This window comes from Leptinotarsa decemlineata, unplaced genomic scaffold (genome assembly GCF_025532065.1).
Source record: "Leptinotarsa decemlineata unplaced genomic scaffold, Ldec_3_MD MMD2_tig00026336_RagTag_RagTag, whole genome shotgun sequence".
Classification (NCBI taxonomy): Eukaryota; Metazoa; Arthropoda; class Insecta; order Coleoptera; family Chrysomelidae; genus Leptinotarsa; species Leptinotarsa decemlineata.
The window spans coordinates 11822423-11840282 of record NW_027412692.1 but is presented as its reverse complement, the minus strand read 5'-3'; the positions used below and the strand labels follow the sequence as shown (position 1 = coordinate 11840282).

At 35.3% G+C, this 17860-nt stretch overlaps 1 protein-coding gene and 1 long non-coding RNA gene across 3 annotated transcripts in view; one reads left to right on the top strand and one right to left on the bottom strand.

Moving 5' to 3' along the window:
- Positions 1-3000: 3000 nt before the first annotated feature.
- Positions 3001-17860, bottom strand: part of rib (BTB/POZ domain-containing protein ribbon) — a 69768-nt gene continuing 54908 nt past the window's right edge. For both annotated transcript variants that reach the window (XM_074183306.1, XM_023169321.2), the window contains exons 2-3: positions 8508-9361; positions 3001-6001 (exon numbers count right to left, since the gene is read on the bottom strand). In XM_074183306.1, the coding sequence (XP_074039407.1) occupies positions 5093-6001; positions 8508-9341 (1743 nt within the window). In that variant the 5' untranslated portion in view covers positions 9342-9361 and the 3' untranslated portion in view covers positions 3001-5092. The remainder of the gene's footprint in view (positions 6002-8507; positions 9362-17860) is intronic.
- Positions 7011-17860, top strand: part of LOC141485795 (uncharacterized) — a 224889-nt gene continuing 214039 nt past the window's right edge. Inside the window, exon 1 of the long non-coding RNA XR_012467462.1 lies at positions 7011-7232. This is a non-coding gene — a long non-coding RNA (uncharacterized lncRNA). The remainder of the gene's footprint in view (positions 7233-17860) is intronic.

Genomic DNA, 17860 nt, shown 5'->3' with positions numbered 1-17860 from the left:
GTTCAAGTTAAAAAGTATTTAATGTAGATACTAGAGTGAAAGGAAGCAAAATCACTTCAGAGTGAAAGAAATTTATATTTTGGTTTTGGAAAGATAGCGAAAAGACTTGGAATAGTTTTTATGTTCTGAAATTTTATATGAATATATTTGATAAACGCATTTATATTGACTCTAGATACAATAATTCTGGTAGACGCATTTTTTTTAAAAACGCAAAATTGTCTCAATATATGGTAAATGGTTCCTTTTGTTATACTTTTATGCATTATAATAGCTCTGAGATGTCACTGTAATTATTATTTTGATTTTAATTACATCAAAAGGAGTGAATAAAAAATAATTTTCTATCAAAACTTTTTTGACAACGTGCTTCACGAAAACAAGAAAGCATTACTTACGATACACCCTGTTTATCAGTAGCACGTAAATCGTTCATTTGTTTTATATGCAAATAAATAATATTCTTTGTCTACTAAACTTTGAACGAACTTTGTATCTTCTTCTCGGAAACGATAAAGACATCAATGTATATTTTATACTTACAAATATGCGACATTTCGCATTTGATCTGGATTTAGACTTTCATTAACGATAAACCTGAGGGTCTGTGCTCCCGATTGTTTATAATATAAAGTGTGATAAGTGTAATCTACGGTCAACAGAAATGATTGATAGTTATGAATATGATTTTGCGTGGGACTTTAAATATTTCTTTGTATTGTGAAAACGACAGTCTCTTACCGAAAATCTCCCATCTTTTTTCATTTAGTAAGCAACTGCTTATTGAATCCCAAACCTATAATTATACATAATATTATATTTTTGAAAATTCATAAAGTTTTTTCAAAAGTTTGAAATTATTGAAAACGGTTAAAATATTGCCACAAAGGACATATTATTATATGTGTTCAACTTGTTAGGAATCGCACGTTAAAAGGTAAGACCACGTTAGTCCTTAGCTCGCACAAGTTTCGACAACTGAGGGTTGTCGTTCGCAGTGGTGCGATAGCTGGTTAACGGAAAAACAGATTCTTAAATAGACAGACAGACAGATTGACAGTTTGGCATTGTTAATTGAATATCTGTAATTGATTGTTATTAACATTGTCTGAGAAAGCAGACTTGGTTTCCATTCGTGAAGATACCTGTAGAACTTATTTTTTCGACTTATTCAGTACTGTTATCATGTTTGAGGATTTTTTGCTTCAAAGTTATTCATTCGAATCATTTGAATACAAAAACATGGCAACTCGCATTATTTTGGTAAACCACCGTACCTAATGAATTTCCATACAATGGCATAAAGCTGGAAAATATACAGCGCACTCCTCCCAAGAGGTTAACATATCCTGAAATCATTGTACTTACTTATATTTTGACCAATATCAAAAGGACTTCCGTTTCTGAATGAATCACAAAATTCGCTTCCTTTCCAACGAAAGGAAGGAAATAATCAATTTTAAAAGAAGTAATTGTATATATACGGACTATTATCATAAATTATCTAGTCAAACAAACAATAACTTGTCTACTATTTCAAATGGGAAGGAATTAATGAAAAATTGAATAATTTCATAAAAAATCTTCAAAAGTATAAATTAATTTTTTCCATATACACTAAATAAATCAACAGAACAAAACAAATTAGGGGCCTACAATGTTCTTAATGTCGGTGTCTGCAAAGCGATTGAACAATAATTTTATATTTAATAGATACGTTACCCACGTTTTCCCTCTGACCTCAAGAATATTAGGTCCTTAATTTGTTTTCTACCTACTTTTGATTTCGTTTTATTGGCAATGTAATTACCAGGCCATCCGATAGGAGGTAATTGAAAATTTCAAAATAAAATGTAGAAGTAAATCGACTTCAGTTACTTTTTATTTCGTGATTTCTAGTTAGCTTGTGTCGGATGACCTGAAATCTTATTATTGGTTGTTTCAAAAGATTTGTCCGTCGATTATTTCCGTCAGCATAAAAAATGTTTGCTCGAGATTGGATGAAGTCGACGAAGGCCGTTTTTGCCTGGTCCTAATTGGCGTCGGTTTTACCGGTGATTTGACGCTGACGTCACATCAACTATGATGATTTGCAACGTATTCACGATGATTAAAAACTAGCGTGAGGTTGGTTATGAAACGGAATTTGACGTTACGTTACGTCAGTTTCTGCTTTATTTTGATCGTTATAGCTTATAAAGTGCTGAAAACATCATTTCATCAAAAACGTTGTAAGGATGTACAAAATGAAGCTGTATACATTGATTCGATTCTAATTGAGGTTAGAGAAAATGGGAAAGTTTGTTTTTATTATTGAATTTGATATCTGACACAAATTGAATCATTCCATTCTGGCATATCTTATTATTGATGACGTCACTACGAATATTTTTTGAATACACGCTCGAATAAGTTAAGTTATATGTAGTTTTTCAATGTATTCATTCCTCAAAGAACAAATTTTCAACTAGATCTTCCACTCGATATCACTTCAATAAACACATACGGCCAAACATGGTCAAAAAATCATAGAACATATCTATTTGATGCTGTATGTTGTCTCGATGCTATTTCGTTTTCTGTTGGACATACTTTATGTTGTTGAAAAATGTTTCTTTCAGCCTTGGATGTTAATGAGTTTAACTGACAGATGGACAAAAGATTGCTGGTTGGATGGAAGAGCAATATCTGCTTTGATTTATCATGTGCAGATGTTGAATTCTGCGATTTGTTAGGTTAGGTTAGTTTCTCTTGTACTGAGTAACCTTTCAATAAAATCATTTATTATTACTATTATTAAAACTTGTTTCGGAATATATATATTTTATTTTCACTAATAATAAAAATGCATCACTTAGTGCAGTGCAATCAGTAAATAGAACTATATCTAACAGTTAACATATACATAAAAAAATGTAAAATTAAATAATAAAAACCTATTTCAACAGTACGGTTGTGTATATAGCAGAAAATAAAAAACAGTATAGGATAATGCCTTGATATGGTACGTAGTAAGATATATTATATATAAGAAACATATATTTTTAAAGATATATACAGTTTGTTAAAATAAAAATGAAGTTGAGGTAGTTCATCAGCACTTTGGGTTTATGTAGGTAAGTAAGAGATCTTAAATTAGGTAGATTTAGGATAATCCAAAAACGCATTCGAAATGTTACTATTCAATAACTGAGAAAAATTCGTTTTTAGACGACCCCACTCAACAAAATTCTAAAAATACTTGCATAACAATAAACAAACAAATAATCAGTCTTAAATCAAATGGCATAGATTTCTTAACACAACATATGAATGAGACAGGGTGGTTAAATAATTTATTTGATAATTTTGAAAAAATTGTGACAAATATAAAACCTAATGGAATGTTCAAAAAAGTGTGTTCCGCTATTAAAGGCACATTACTTACTCGATTGGTCCTTTATTTAGTTGTGTTCCACTTTTCGATAGACTGATTGAAAAATTAATTGAAGCATGAAGAGTTTAAGGGTGAGATTAGCATAACAGAAATGTTAATTTTCCAAAAATGTTTCTACGAAGTTTCAATGGAAATTAAAAATGAAGGCAAATATCAATTCAGTCCTTCGACAAGTGGGAATAAAAATCAAAGTCTCAGTCTTGTTAACAATCAAAAATAGTAAATAAATAACACTTCAACGTGGTGGCAACATCAAAAATTGCACTTTTGGTTAGTATGTAATGAGCTGCATGATTTTTATAGACTAGACCTGTCAGTCAGTCTACAAACTTGGTGAATATTGGTCTGTGATAACAATCGTGTATTTCAGTCTAGAAAATCACAGCTATGGCTAAAAATGGCCGCTCGTATAAGACATATGGCAACGTGCGATAAGCACTGTGATATATGGTGGTTTAGTGAACACTCACACTTTTATCGGCTGACAGGAACTTGAAATGGGAATAAATGAATATATTGAAATGGCCTTCATAGCTGAACAATCCATTGTTGCCAACCAAGGCAGTATTCACTTTAACCAACATTCTATGAACTGTAAAACTTGATCCAAATTTGAAAACAGTGCGATAAATACACTCTGACATAAAAACAGCTCTCTGTTGAGTCTATGAAATACCCGATGGCTGAAAATTTGAGCCAGATTATATCTTACAATTTTTACCTATTCTATTATTTGCAATAAAATACATTCCTAAAATCCCCAAAACCACATAAATGTCATAATAATCACATTGAACTTATCTCTTTTATTCTTTAACAGTTCTCCTTTATAGAGGTCTGGCATTACATGAATAGCATTCAATCAAGACAGGTTCAACAGCGCCAAACTACCGATTCATCAGCTTTGCTAACTTCGATTTTCTATGCAAAAGATATCCCAATATTGGTATATAAAAAAATGTCGAAAATATTCGAAATTGAACCAATTTTGATTAATACAATCATGTATCTGCCTCTTGATAAGGCTTAATGCTCCTCAGCAATCCATAGAAGTATTTACATCCTGAAGATAAACAAATACCTGCTTATACGGAATGTTCTGAATAGAATTTCCCCAATAAAAATTCAAAACAGAACATTCTGTATAATTATCTAGCATGGGACCATTCTTCTTGCTCTTTTTCATCAGTCTCATATAAAAAAGTAGTAAAATCTATCAGTCTTATGAGTTGGGCTCCTACTCAGGAACTTGTAGCAAAAATATGAGCTGGTCTCATTGCACGTGATATTGTAGGCACTCGGTTTACTTCTAAAAATCTATTGGTTAGTGAGCCTCGGTACGAAGAAGAAAAAAGTTTAATTTGTCTCATGGCACACTTCTGAAATGAGTCAAAGTGTTTCAAGAAACTATGTAAGACATATTGATGAAGACTGCTCATTTGAGACAAACTATAACGTATAGCTTAGTACCTCGAGCTCACCTCCCTCTATCTAAAACAACTTAATAATTAAGGGTGAGTACGGGTGGACAACCACAGTTATTTTAGATATATTGCACTGAACATCAGTCAATCCGTAGTTGCATACATAAACTATATATCATAAAACTTAACACCGGTTTAAAACTTTCTCAGCGAGTCCATATTATTTACAGATTTATTCGCCTTCACACTCGAGGTTCATTCTCCTGGCCTCCGCTTTGATGCTGTCGATCAAAAGTTCCTCTTTTTTCATGATTGCTGAAATCTGGTTCATCGGAGGCATAATGACCCTGGTGGATTCTCTGGACTCTTTCCGGTTTATGGAAAGGTCCTCTACTTGGTCTTCGTCATCCTCGTGATCTCTTTCTGAGCTGCCATTGGTTTCGCTATGCGAATTGTGGTGGTCGCTTCCAGGTGCAGGGGATGGGGTCAAACTGTTGTGTCGCATGTATTTGAGCATAGTAGGGCTCGGGCTGGGGCTTCTAGCGCGCCCTTGGTTGTTGGGGCTAGTTGAGTGGCCAGAGGCTACTGCATGGGCCGCAGCTGCAGCTGCCGCCATGGCAGCTAGTGCTTCGCGTTCATCACCTCCTCTGCTATCAAGAGCATGCTGGAGAAAAGAACTGGCTTCCATCATCGCTGAGTTGTTGTTCATTGATCCTTCGTCGGTTTTTGTAAGGTGACCGCCGTAGGAAGAAGCAGCATTATAAGGAAAACAATTTGAACTTCCATTCGTACCTCTCTTAAACGGCCTACTGGTTGTGATTCCCAACTTTTTCACTTTGTCGTATAAGGTCCTAGATGGCACCTTGAAACTTTTGGCCGCTTGTAAGGCGGACATGCCGTTTTTAACTGCTTCTATGGCTGCCATGATATCGTTTCTGGTGTACTGTTTGTACCGTTTCCATTCAGGCTTTTGAGATGGAACGTAGGTAGCAATGCCAGATGATACACCTCTCATTTCATGACTGAAAGTTTGCGGTGAGGTAGACGGAATGGCCAGTTTGGATTGGTCCTCTTCGTGGTTCATAGGGGTGAAATTGGTGTAAGGCGATTGAGCGTCTTCGGAAGGTTCATTTTTGATATGCTGAAAAGAAATGAGAAATTATTAGTGATGTTGTGATGCAAGCGAGTTAAATACAGATAGAACTTGTTTGATTTACTAGAACAATGTGATCGAGACATACAGATCTATTTAGACAACGTACGACTTTCCTGATAAGTATTGGGTATCTTCGAAGATTTTTTGATAAGCTGTTTATATTACGTGAGGTTTCATGACAAAGTCATTCTTGAGACTCTTTCCGCTTCAAGGAGAGTTCTTCTACGTGGTTTTCGTCCTCTCCATGCTCGTTTTTTTCTCTGCGTAAATTGTGGCGATCGCTTTGAGATAACGGAGAGAGGGACAGATTGACGTGTCGTATGTACCTGAGCATGGTACTGCTCGGGCTGGGACTCCTAGCGTGTCCGTGGTGGTTGGGGCTAGTTGAATGATCACAGGCTACTGCGTTGGCTGCAGCTGTCGCCATGGTAGTTGGAACTTCGCTTTTATCGCCTTCTCTACTGCCACGGTTATGCTTAAGGAAAACACTGCCTTCCGTCACAGATGAGTTGTTGTTCATTTAGCCCCCGTTAGTCTTTGAAAAGTGACCATGGGACACTACGATGTTGAATTCTAGTTTTCTCGAGTCCAGCGACTAATTTTGGTAATTTTCACTGGAAGTTTGCTTTTATCGATTTCAGAAGCTTCTAATACCTTATTCATCTCATATTCGATATCATTATATTCGAATGTTGAATATTTTGTTTCCGTTCAGGCCGACAGGTTCATCGGGTTCCAATTTTTATCTCTTTCAATAAGTCGGTACATCAGATTAATTTTTGAAACAGTGTATCGGGCAATATTTTCCGTCGTGTTTCGCTTTCCACGACTCTTTCTGACACCATTATCATGTACACAAATCAATCTCAAACCCAAAATAGAGTGCTAACGATAAATGATGACGAATTGCGACATTAGATGTGCAGTGGCTCAATTTGCCCTTGAGAAATGACTGTTGTCAGCAGACGCTTGTTTTGATGCATAAGTTTACGGATTTAACGGCATGTATGAGCATTGAGCAATGACATATATGGCGAAGTCATATGCAACCACCCATACACTTGAAGTAACGAACGATTACGCAGGCGGTGTTAATAAAAACGCATTGAAACACATACTTTAGATTTATTTTCTTCTACAAGTGAGAAACGAAGACAGTGGGAACAGTGAACATTTGCGCTTAATCAGTGAGAGATCTTGTTTGGATGATTACTCAGTAAGTACCTACATCACTTAGAGCTATACAAACGTGAGATGCCGGCAATTTTTCAAGACGCGTTCTCACGAGTCAAGTTTAGTTGATAAACGAAAGTTGAAAGGAAAACCTAGTGAGAACCTGATCAATCAAGTTGATCAACGTTTTAGTGGATCAACAAAAGTTTGACCCAGTCAAACTTTATCGTTCGAGTAGGTATGATTTGTCTGCCGATTCCTTTCAAGTTGAAATATGTCTTGACAGGTATAAACACCAGTTGATTCAGTCGATTCAGTTCGTTTTTAAAAAATGTATATATATTTTCAATATGATAAACATGTTTGCCTAATAATTGGAAATGCGCTTATTAAGTCATGATATCTCTGAAAATTTAATATAATGTATTTACAGAATACTTTATAAAGTACAAATTAATGTTATGTGAAATTAATTGACCTAAAATCGAAACACGAGAGTAGGTACCTACTTTTATCGAATTTCAAAAATAACGGCAATTTATCATTAAAAAGTTGGTTTTTAGGAGCAATGGCCACATAGTTTCGTTTTCATTAATTAATGTCGATTTATATTAATTATATCAGCACAAATTTATGATGCATTATATTACAAATGCATCATCCCAGTGAACGTTCACCATTTCAGGCAAATCATTCTGCACATCTGATTTTATAATTTCAGTTCTATCTTTTCTAAATGTGTGCGAATTTATTGAATGGAAGATTTGTTTATCAGAAAATAATCACAGCTAAGGTCTAGTGCTTCTACTACAGCCTGATGTATATAAACAGAATCCCTTATGCTTAATTGACCTCCGTCTAAAGCTGCAACTAACTTAGACGCAACTCCTTCCAAGCATGGTGAAGATCCACAAGTTTTTTTTACAGTTAGGTACAGCTCTAGTAGGGATTCTAACTTTTTTCCAAAATATAATACACTCTCGTAAGACAAGATTTACGTTTTCACTAACAGTAAATTGAACTTCGCGAACGTTAAATAAAAGTACTGCAAGAACTTGATGGTTATTTGGTAATTTATGTCACCAACTAGGAAAATACTTTTTTCATTGCTTCTTAATTCCAATGGCTATTTATAAATGTAAAACAATACGAGTTGATCATGAGAATAACTAAGAACAAATGACAAATACCGCGAGTACGCGCCGCTACTTCCACGCAACTTGTATGAACATTCGATGCAAGTCAGAACTGGTTATCATACTCTAAATAAGGTAAACATGTATTTCCGAGTGTTGCCCCAACTATATAAAACACTCACCTTCATTAGCCTGTCGTCGTTTCCGTTCAAACGATCCTCGTTTTCTGGATGACACACCAAGCTGACCGGTTGAGATGAGTCAGCCTGAGCTTGGCCCAAGACTGTTCTCAGAATAGGGGTATCTCTGTTCATCAACAAACTGGACAGCTTCTTTCTTTTCAGTGGGGACATGTCTGAAGAAGCACTATCGTAACACCCGCTGAGCATCGATGAAGTAGTCGGGCTGGGGTTAGGTACAGAGGCAGGATGAGGAGGTAGAGGTAAACCAGCCCAAATGGGAAGGTTCATTCGGGATTCTTGGGGCTTGGTGGCATATGAGTTGTAATGATTTCTATAAGATAAGTGATGAGGAGAGGAATTATTGCTGCTGTGAACTGGATTTGACATGGTGGGGTTGGAAGTTGTGATGGATGGGGAGTGCTCCATCGGATGCTCCTCTTTCTCGAGACATCTATCCCTATCTCTGTTCGACCTGTTCTCTTCTACTAGCCCCTTGACTTCGAGATACTCGGCTACCTTGAGAAGCGCAGCCAGCTGTTCTTGAGCCACGTTCACCTCCCCTCTGTACATGTATTCCAGTATTGTACTGAGTTCAGAGTGCTTGACATCTTTGATTATTACTATAGGGTCCTTGCTCGGTGCATCAGTGAAAAGTGTCTGGAAATAGGAGGAACAAGCGGCCAACACTACTTTGTGGCACTTGATGGTGACTCCCCCTTCGCAAGCAAGGGTGACATCGGTGAAGATTTCGCTTCGGAGGAGTTCCTCGAAGACGTTTATGAAGTTTGTACGGTGGTTATTCCAACGAAGGCAATACTGTTGTGCTGCCGCCATTTTGAGTTGCTTTCAGAATGCTGAAACAAAAGAAGAGATTGAAGAACTCTAGAGAAACTGAATTGCATGAGAAAATTTGCAAAAGAACACGTAATAACATTTCTTCATCTGCTACGAAATCCGAAGGAATTTCCTTACATTATTTTATGGAAATACCAGGACAATAGTTTGATTAATTAATTTGTCTCTAAACTAACTCTATAAGATGTTTCGGTTACAATCAAAGACCACGACAAATCCTGGATACCAACCAAAATCTTCAGTACGGAATCAGATTGTTAATGGATCTGAATGATAAAGAGCATGGTTTCCAGAAGAACGAGTCGATGATGTCAGCCAGTCTTGATTTTCGTAAAAACATTGTAAACCTGTTTGAGGTAGGCGAGAGTCCTGTTGGGGTCTTTTGCGACCTCAGTAGGGCTTCCGATTGTGCCAATTATGATAAATTATTACTGAAATTGAGGGCATATGAAGTCAGGGGTATTGTACTTCAATGGATTTCAAGTTTTTTACGTAACAGAAAACAGTTTGTGAGCATAACACATAAATATAATGATGTGTCACTAACAAACCATTCAGAAAAACTCAAACTCGAAATGGTAGTGCCGCAGGGGTCAATTTTAGGTCCTATCCTTTTTATACTCTACGCTAATGATATAGATAGAGAATATTTTGAAAAATGAAGTGTACAAGGCATACGGTGGGGATTTTATGTAAATTAAATCAGATTTAGATGATAATCGTCAAGAAAAAAAATGCAAAGTTGGTATATATGAACAAATTATTTGCCTCTTATAGTGGTAATGACTTACGTTTCAACCAGTTGCAAGGTTTCATACTGGATAGAAAACTCTTACATTTGATAATGATTAACTGAAGACAGTACTGCAGAAACTGGAAAATTTTTAGATGTATATGTTGATGAATTTGATATAACACATGGGCTGGAAAGTTCTGGGCCTGAGAAAGAAAACATGTTTTTTTTGTTCAAAATTGGCTTTATTCATCAGCGCCGCTCTAGCAGTTCAAACTATCTTTGTAGAATGATTTATCTTTTGCCTCAAAATAGGCATCAGTTTCAGCAATAATCTCTTCACTCGAACGAAATTTCTTACTGGTGAGCATTTTTTCGAGGTCTGCGAACAGCCAGAAGTCGCTGGGAGCCAAATCTGGGGAATACGGTGGATGTGGAAGCAATTCGAAGTTTAATTCATGTAGTTTCACAATAACTCACAATTTTATGAAATTTCAACAGCTCTCTTTTGAAGGTTACTACTAACTGAAAAAGCGACGATTGCAATAAGACCAGCACCATCTATGTGCTAGGCCCGAGACTTTTGAGCCCAGGTAGTACATCCAGCAGATTAGTACAGCTAACAAACTTATGACAATGGATGTCATGGAAAGTTGAGAAAAAACGCAATAAGCCCTTGAGGCTTTATTGTTTCTCCAAGATTTGAAAGAAATAGACAAGTCAGATGGCTTTTAAGAGGTAGAAAAAAAAGTATGTTATTTTGCACAGTTTCAGTTTGGCAGCATGGCTGTTAATTTTATGTTATCCATCAACTTGGAATCAGTTGTAGATTCACTATACTCAAATATGTATTTAGAATTATTATAATCTATTATAGTTTCATTTATTGAACTTTTTTGTCGAAACAAACTTCTTTTGTTGCTAAACTGTTGTAAAAGAGTTGGATAAAGCATAACTAACTGACTATCATCCTGTCTAGTTGATACAAAAGACATCTCAAACCAAGATATGAAGAGAGATCGCTTCATAAACTAGTCTTCCTTATTCAACTACGAAAAGTGCCACGATTCTCACCAAGATGGATATAAATCACTTGGACCCCTTCCCATGTAAATAATTTTGACGAAAACACCGGACCTAAGTCACTCTTGATTCTTCATAAAATAAAGAGATTCAATGTGTTTCGGCATTCCATCCACAGAGGCGCTAAGCGTACCCATGATCACATTTGGAGACGATTCTTGTTCGTGTGTACAAAGTGAGGTCAATCATTTCCATCAACTAGAATAATATATAATGGCTTCGAACTGGAAAACCATTAATTTGTGATAATTGGGAAGTGAATATTTGCCATTCTGATTCAAAATACAGATAACATAAATGCAAATTGAATTAGTGACGACAATTGTGTGTCAGTAATAAACAGCGCCTGAACTGAAGCTTTCTCTTTCTCATTAAGAGGAATTTAGGGTCTTTCATTCGATCGGGTTTCACATCATCAGTTGCTCATGAAATTATCAAGCTTTGGCATTTTGAGGAGCCTCCAATATCTGCGGAAATCATATCTTAGTGATGGAAAATTATTTGTGGAATACGAAGGAATCAAATCGTTTATATTCACTGCAACTTCCGGGTTCCTCAAGGTTCAAACTTGGGTCCACTATTACTCCTTCTGTTTGTTAATGCCATTTCTGATAGTATCAACTCTAAAACACTTCTTTTTGCTGATGATTTGAAGATATTCAGGGAGATTGAAGACTACTCTGGTTGTATATCATTACAAAACGATATCATTGAGTTACATGATTGGTGTCAGAAGAATGAATTATCATCAAACATAGGCAAATGTTAAACTATGACTTTTGCAAGGAAATCTTCAGTACAAATAAGTATATAACTACTAATTGGATAGTATATAACATTGGCATGAATTACCGAATCGAGAGATCAGGGTATTATCTTTGATGAAAAACTAACGTTCTCATCACATATCGAACAAATAATAATATATGTGTAGAAGCATAGTCTAGAAGAATATCGATATTTTCTTCTTACCCTTATCTCAGTTTAAGAAAGCACTATATAATACACTACATAACTGATTTTTAATGTTACATGGTATGTAATGCTAATTTAGATTTCGTCTTATGTTTGATTTTTGTTTTTCAGGACTAACATAAGCATTTCATTTTGTATTATTGGCTCTCATGACCTGTTGAACGTATTTTCTCAATGAATAAATGAATAAAATATCTTTTGAATTCAAATAAAACAAAGTGTGCGTGAGATATCAACATTTTTTATTCGTTTGAAAGACCTATTGATGCCGTTATGTATGGAATATATGAAATATGTCCTTCAAATGTCCGCCTCGGCTTCTCTAGGTGGAACGCATCCGAAACGTTCAATTTTCCATGGCTCTGACGTATAAATCAGGCTGAATTTGACCGACGGCATGGGTTATGTTGGCTTTGAAGACCGCTGTGGTTTGCGGCTTATTTGCATACACCTGCGACTAACGCAACAAGAAAAAGTCTAACGGGGTCAAATCGCGTGATCTCGGTGGCCAGTTCATATCCCCTCCACGTGAGATGAGTATGCCCTCAAATTGCTCGTGCAGAATATCGAATGTGGCATGAGCTGTGTGGCACGTAGAGCCGTCCTGATGAAACTACATGTGGCTGGTAACCAGATCATCCAATTTAGGCCAAAAGAAATTGGTAATCATCGACCCTTTGTGCTCGCCGTTTACAGTGATGGCCTAGCCACCCACCGTCGTTCTCAAAGAAATATTTATTAATTTATTTTTTTATTTGTTTATTTATTTATTTATTTCATACACTATTCTACAGGATGAACCCAACTACAGAATAGGGAGAAACAGTGGCATTTACAAATATGAACTTACATAATATAGTTTGTGAATCTATGTAAAAAAAAAAGAAAACACGACTGTCAGCTAGCTAAGAAATGTCTTTTGATTTGTATAATTCGGCAGTTGAATAAATCTAGGACATGACTAACAGAATTAGAGGTGTTGCACATTGTATAAATTGGAGATTTTTTCATTATATTTGTACGCGAAGTGTTGAGATAAAATGTGAGACTATTCCTAGATAACCGTCTAGGAACCCAAAAATTCAACATATGTAACAATTGAGAGCAGGTAATGATATTGTTTATGTCCTTGAATTAAAAAAAAAATTAATACTATTTACGCCTTACCTCGAGTCTACAAAAATTGTGAGTTTCAAGCAATTCATAATAGGGTATTCCTACAATAGGATACGTGTCTTCAAGTTTAAAAGACATATATTTTAGGAAACGCCTCTGTAGGGCTTCTAGTTGATTTATATGAACCTGATGGTAGGGGCTACACACAACATATGCATATTCCAGCCTAGATGGAACAAAAGTGAAATAAAGTAATTTGAATGTTGAAGCTTTTTCGAAGTCTTATGTATTTCTAATTGAGAATCCATACATGCGATAAGCAGCTGTTAGAGTAGTGTTAATATGTTTATTGAAAGAGAGGGATGAATCAAAAGTAACACCTAGATCAGTGAGCGTGTCAGGACGCTCCAGAACTTGATTGTTTATGACGTAGTAGTGTAAATTCAAGTTCGTTTTCAGTGAGTGAGACATTACATTATATTTGGATATGTTGAGAGATTGATTATTTTTCCGACACCATGTAGCAACGCGATTAAAATTCAGGGCGAGACGTTCGTAATCATTAGAACATGTTATATTGTGATAGAGTTTCAAGTCATCTGCGTATAAATGGAAATTGACATCAATCTCAGCTCCGATATCGTTAATGAACATATTGAACACTAGGGGTCCTAGGTTTCATCCTTGTGGTACACCACATGTGGCTATATATTCGATATATTTGAGGATTTTGAGTTGGACGTACTGCTTATGGTTGAAGAGGGTAATTCATTCATTGGATAACCCAAAAGTCGAAAGCTTGTTGAGCACGATACTATGGTCAAGTCTGTCGAACGCTTTAGAAAAATCAGTCAATCTGAGACTGACAATCAATATCCTGTGCAATACATTCAGTGATTGTTACAAGATTGGTGATGGTTGAACGTCGTTTCATGAAACCGCGTTGATTGGGACTAATAATGTAGCTGACATGACAATAGATTGTCTTTTCAAAAAGCATCACAAACACTTTATAAATTTGCATATGATAGATAGAACAGGATAGATGTAATTTTTTATCTCACTTTCATCTCCTTTTTTGAAAATTGGGCAGACTTTTGACATTATCCATTTTTATGGTACATTTGATGTTTTCAGGCATATATTGATTAGAGTTGTTAGTGGTTCAACCAGAACCGAGGCTCTGGTTGAACGATGACGCCGCCAGTCCAGAATCCACAACAAACAGTGACTTTTTTAGGATGCATCGGACGCTCTTGGATCTCATGTGGATTGGTATCGTCTGAAACTCGACAATTTTGTTTGTTCACGTATTCATTCATCCAGAAAGGGCCTCATCGCTGAAGATGATTTCTATAAAAATTAGGGCCAGTTGCCAACTGCTCCAGAGCTCATTCAGCTAACACACGTTGTCTATGGTCGTTTACCTTCAGTTCCTGGGTCAGTTGAATTTTGAACGGGTTCAGGTTCAAGTCACGACGCAAAATTCGCCAAATTATAGTCTGTGAAAGGACAAGTTCTTGTGAGCGACGCGAAATCGACTGCCTCGGATTCTCCTGCACACTCTCACAGACAGCGGCGATGTTTTCGGCAAATCTTGCTCCGTGGTTGAATTTGGGGATGCGGGTGCGAACGTCATACTTTTTCTTCAGTATTGAATAATAATTTATAAATCAATAAAAATTGGGGTATATTCTGAATACTATTAAGAATTGATTGAATTATTGATACAGCTAGGTAATTATTAATTAACAATATTTTACTTGACTTGCGCCTCGATTGAAGACCACAAAAAATGTTTAGATAATTTTCCGAAGAAAATTTTCCTTCGCCGAGCTCTTTTTATCAATGTACTTTATAAGATCACGTTATAAAATATTTTTTATTATATTTTATTATATTTTTTTATAAAAACAACAAAACATAAAGGTTAATAGGGTGAATTGTATGAAAACTCGTACAACAGTGCAGCATTTAGAGTGCAAATTGTTACACCAAATATTAAGAGAACCAGCTCCTCCGCCAAAACAAAATGTACTCTATACTACGTATGATAAAAGTGTAACTGATCGCTGTACATAAAAGATATTTGAGAAAAACTATGAATTTAAAACTTTGTTTTGGTTTGTCTGTTTGTGCGTTTGTGTGCGCAAATTTCAAAAATCGATTTTGGTGCTGTTATCGAGAATGTATTGAGGTATTTGAATCAGTTCATGAATAACAAAACTTGTCAATTGAAAAATGACATCAAACTTTTATTGGAAAAAATACTAGCAAAATACTGTTGATTTGGCTGAAACTTTGGCTAGCAGTATTTGTAGTTTGAAAAACGATTTTTTTTAGGTAAATACATGCGAATTTAGTGCTGTTGAAAATCTGGGAAAACAAAAACTGAGTCGCCAGTTAACTAGGTAAATATCAATTAAAAAATCAACTTAGAATTTCAGAAATACCCAAAACACTATGCGGCTTGCTTCTTAGATGAAGGCTGTGATGCGAATTCAAGTTGCACTTTCATTTAAACCGTAAAAGAAATTTATTGAATTAATAATATTACAATCACTTTGTTGACTTCTAATGACTTGACAAGTTGAGAAAAAATAGAATATTTTGTATGCCATCTGAGTAATTGAAGTGCTCCAAAAGGATACATTCAGAAACGAAACTGCTTTTTCATTGAAATATAAAATATTTTGTGAGAATTTGTGATATGTATATTCATTAAATTTACAGGATAACAATTATATAAGAAGGTAGCAAAGACAAGCGATTTTTTTTTTCTGCTTCAGTTCAAAGAGTGTTTTGTTTGATAGGTCAAGTTGAAAAACACTTCCTTTTCCTTATTTTCGTTGAATAAAGATGTTCATTATGTTCTTAGGCGAAGAAAAGTTTTGGTGGAACCGAAATGACTTATCAGGGACTTCCTTGTCGAGTTTCACAGTTGTTTAATTTTTTGTAACACTTTTTAAAACTCACTTAATATACGTACCGTCAACAAAAACGTTTCCAAACCATTAAAATTTCAAAACACAGTTCATTAACAGCGCATCGATGAGGAAAACTCGTCAGTAAAAACACAAGTTACTAATATCCATAAAAACGCAGAAAACACATCTGAAAATACGCACAACCCCCTGACTACCACACGCACAGACGATCAAGTTTGCTATGAATAGCTTTAGCAACACGAATTCACCCTGTCCCGTTTAGGGACGACTATCCGATTGGCCGGGTGGTTTCCGCTCACCCCGCCTGCTATTAGTGGCTATTGTATCCCTCATTTGGGGGTATAATGCCAAATTGAAGTTTGATTTTGACATACAAGGTGTTTGTGGCGGGGATGCAACAACCGAGTGTCAATATTTATACTTTTCAATTCGACAGAAAGAACTGCCCTTGCTCTCTGGATTTTTAATCTTATAATCAAATACTGAATAATTTAAGGCAAAACAACTATCAGAGAGCGAAAAATATTTACCACATCAAATTTTCAAGGGTTTTTTTTCACCGGTTCAACCACATATGCCTTTTTCATTTAATAAATCGGAACGATTAAATTTGTATTTCCATACGTTTTTAGCACTGAAAAATTAACCTATTTTCTTGCAAATCTCTTTATATTATTTCAGTTTTTTTTTTGTTGTTTCTCCAAGGTAATTTTCCAGAGTGTATATATTAACAATGAGCAAAAAATATATGATATACATACCTCAAGTTATTTCAAATAAATTCAAGTCGTCCTCGTTTTCCTTGGAAATCTCCAAGATTCCTGTCTTCATCAATTATTTCATACATATATCGACTAATTTGTGGTAAATAGATATGAAAATTGTTTTCTATCAATATTGATTTATAAATGGGTATGAATAGAAAAGTAACTAATTGAATAATAATTGTTAAGAAAGAGACTTTGTACTTCATCATCTTTATGCAAAAAGTGAGGGAATCTTTCAAAAAAAGGGAGAAAGCAATGAATTTCAAAATCACCTCTCTGCAAAGATGCACAGGTATATCCTTCTGTGGGATTTCTATATTTATTCTGAAATTTTCTGGTTGATTCGGCCGTTACTTGATGCAGATCCATAGTAATTTCAAAAGCTACTATGCTAGCGAAACATCAAGTTTGTGGAGATCAAATCGTCAAGTGTAGTTTTTGATATTCTGAAATTGCTTCGTACAACTTGTGACATTGAAATATGCGTATTTTGCGAATAAATATTGTTATTATTATGTAGATCATGCAAAGAAGTAACTTTCAGACACAAACTGGAAGAAAAATCCCTCTCGAAATAACTAAGACAGGTTTTTTCCAGTTTGTGAAGAGTTTATTTAGGAATTAATTGCCTCCTTTCTTTCTTTGGAAAATATCCACATTTTTGCATGAGAAGTATAAAGTCAAAGTATTAGTTTCTCAAAAGTTTATCTCCTCTAAAAATATATCCCTTTCAATTTGAATGATAATAAAGTAAAGTAACGAATTGCTGGACACAGAAAATCATTAATAAAGGCATCAAAACCCGCTGTCATCAAGTTTGTTTTCTCCAGTACAAGGTTCAGTTTCTTTGAATTCAATATTAAAGTGACTTAACAT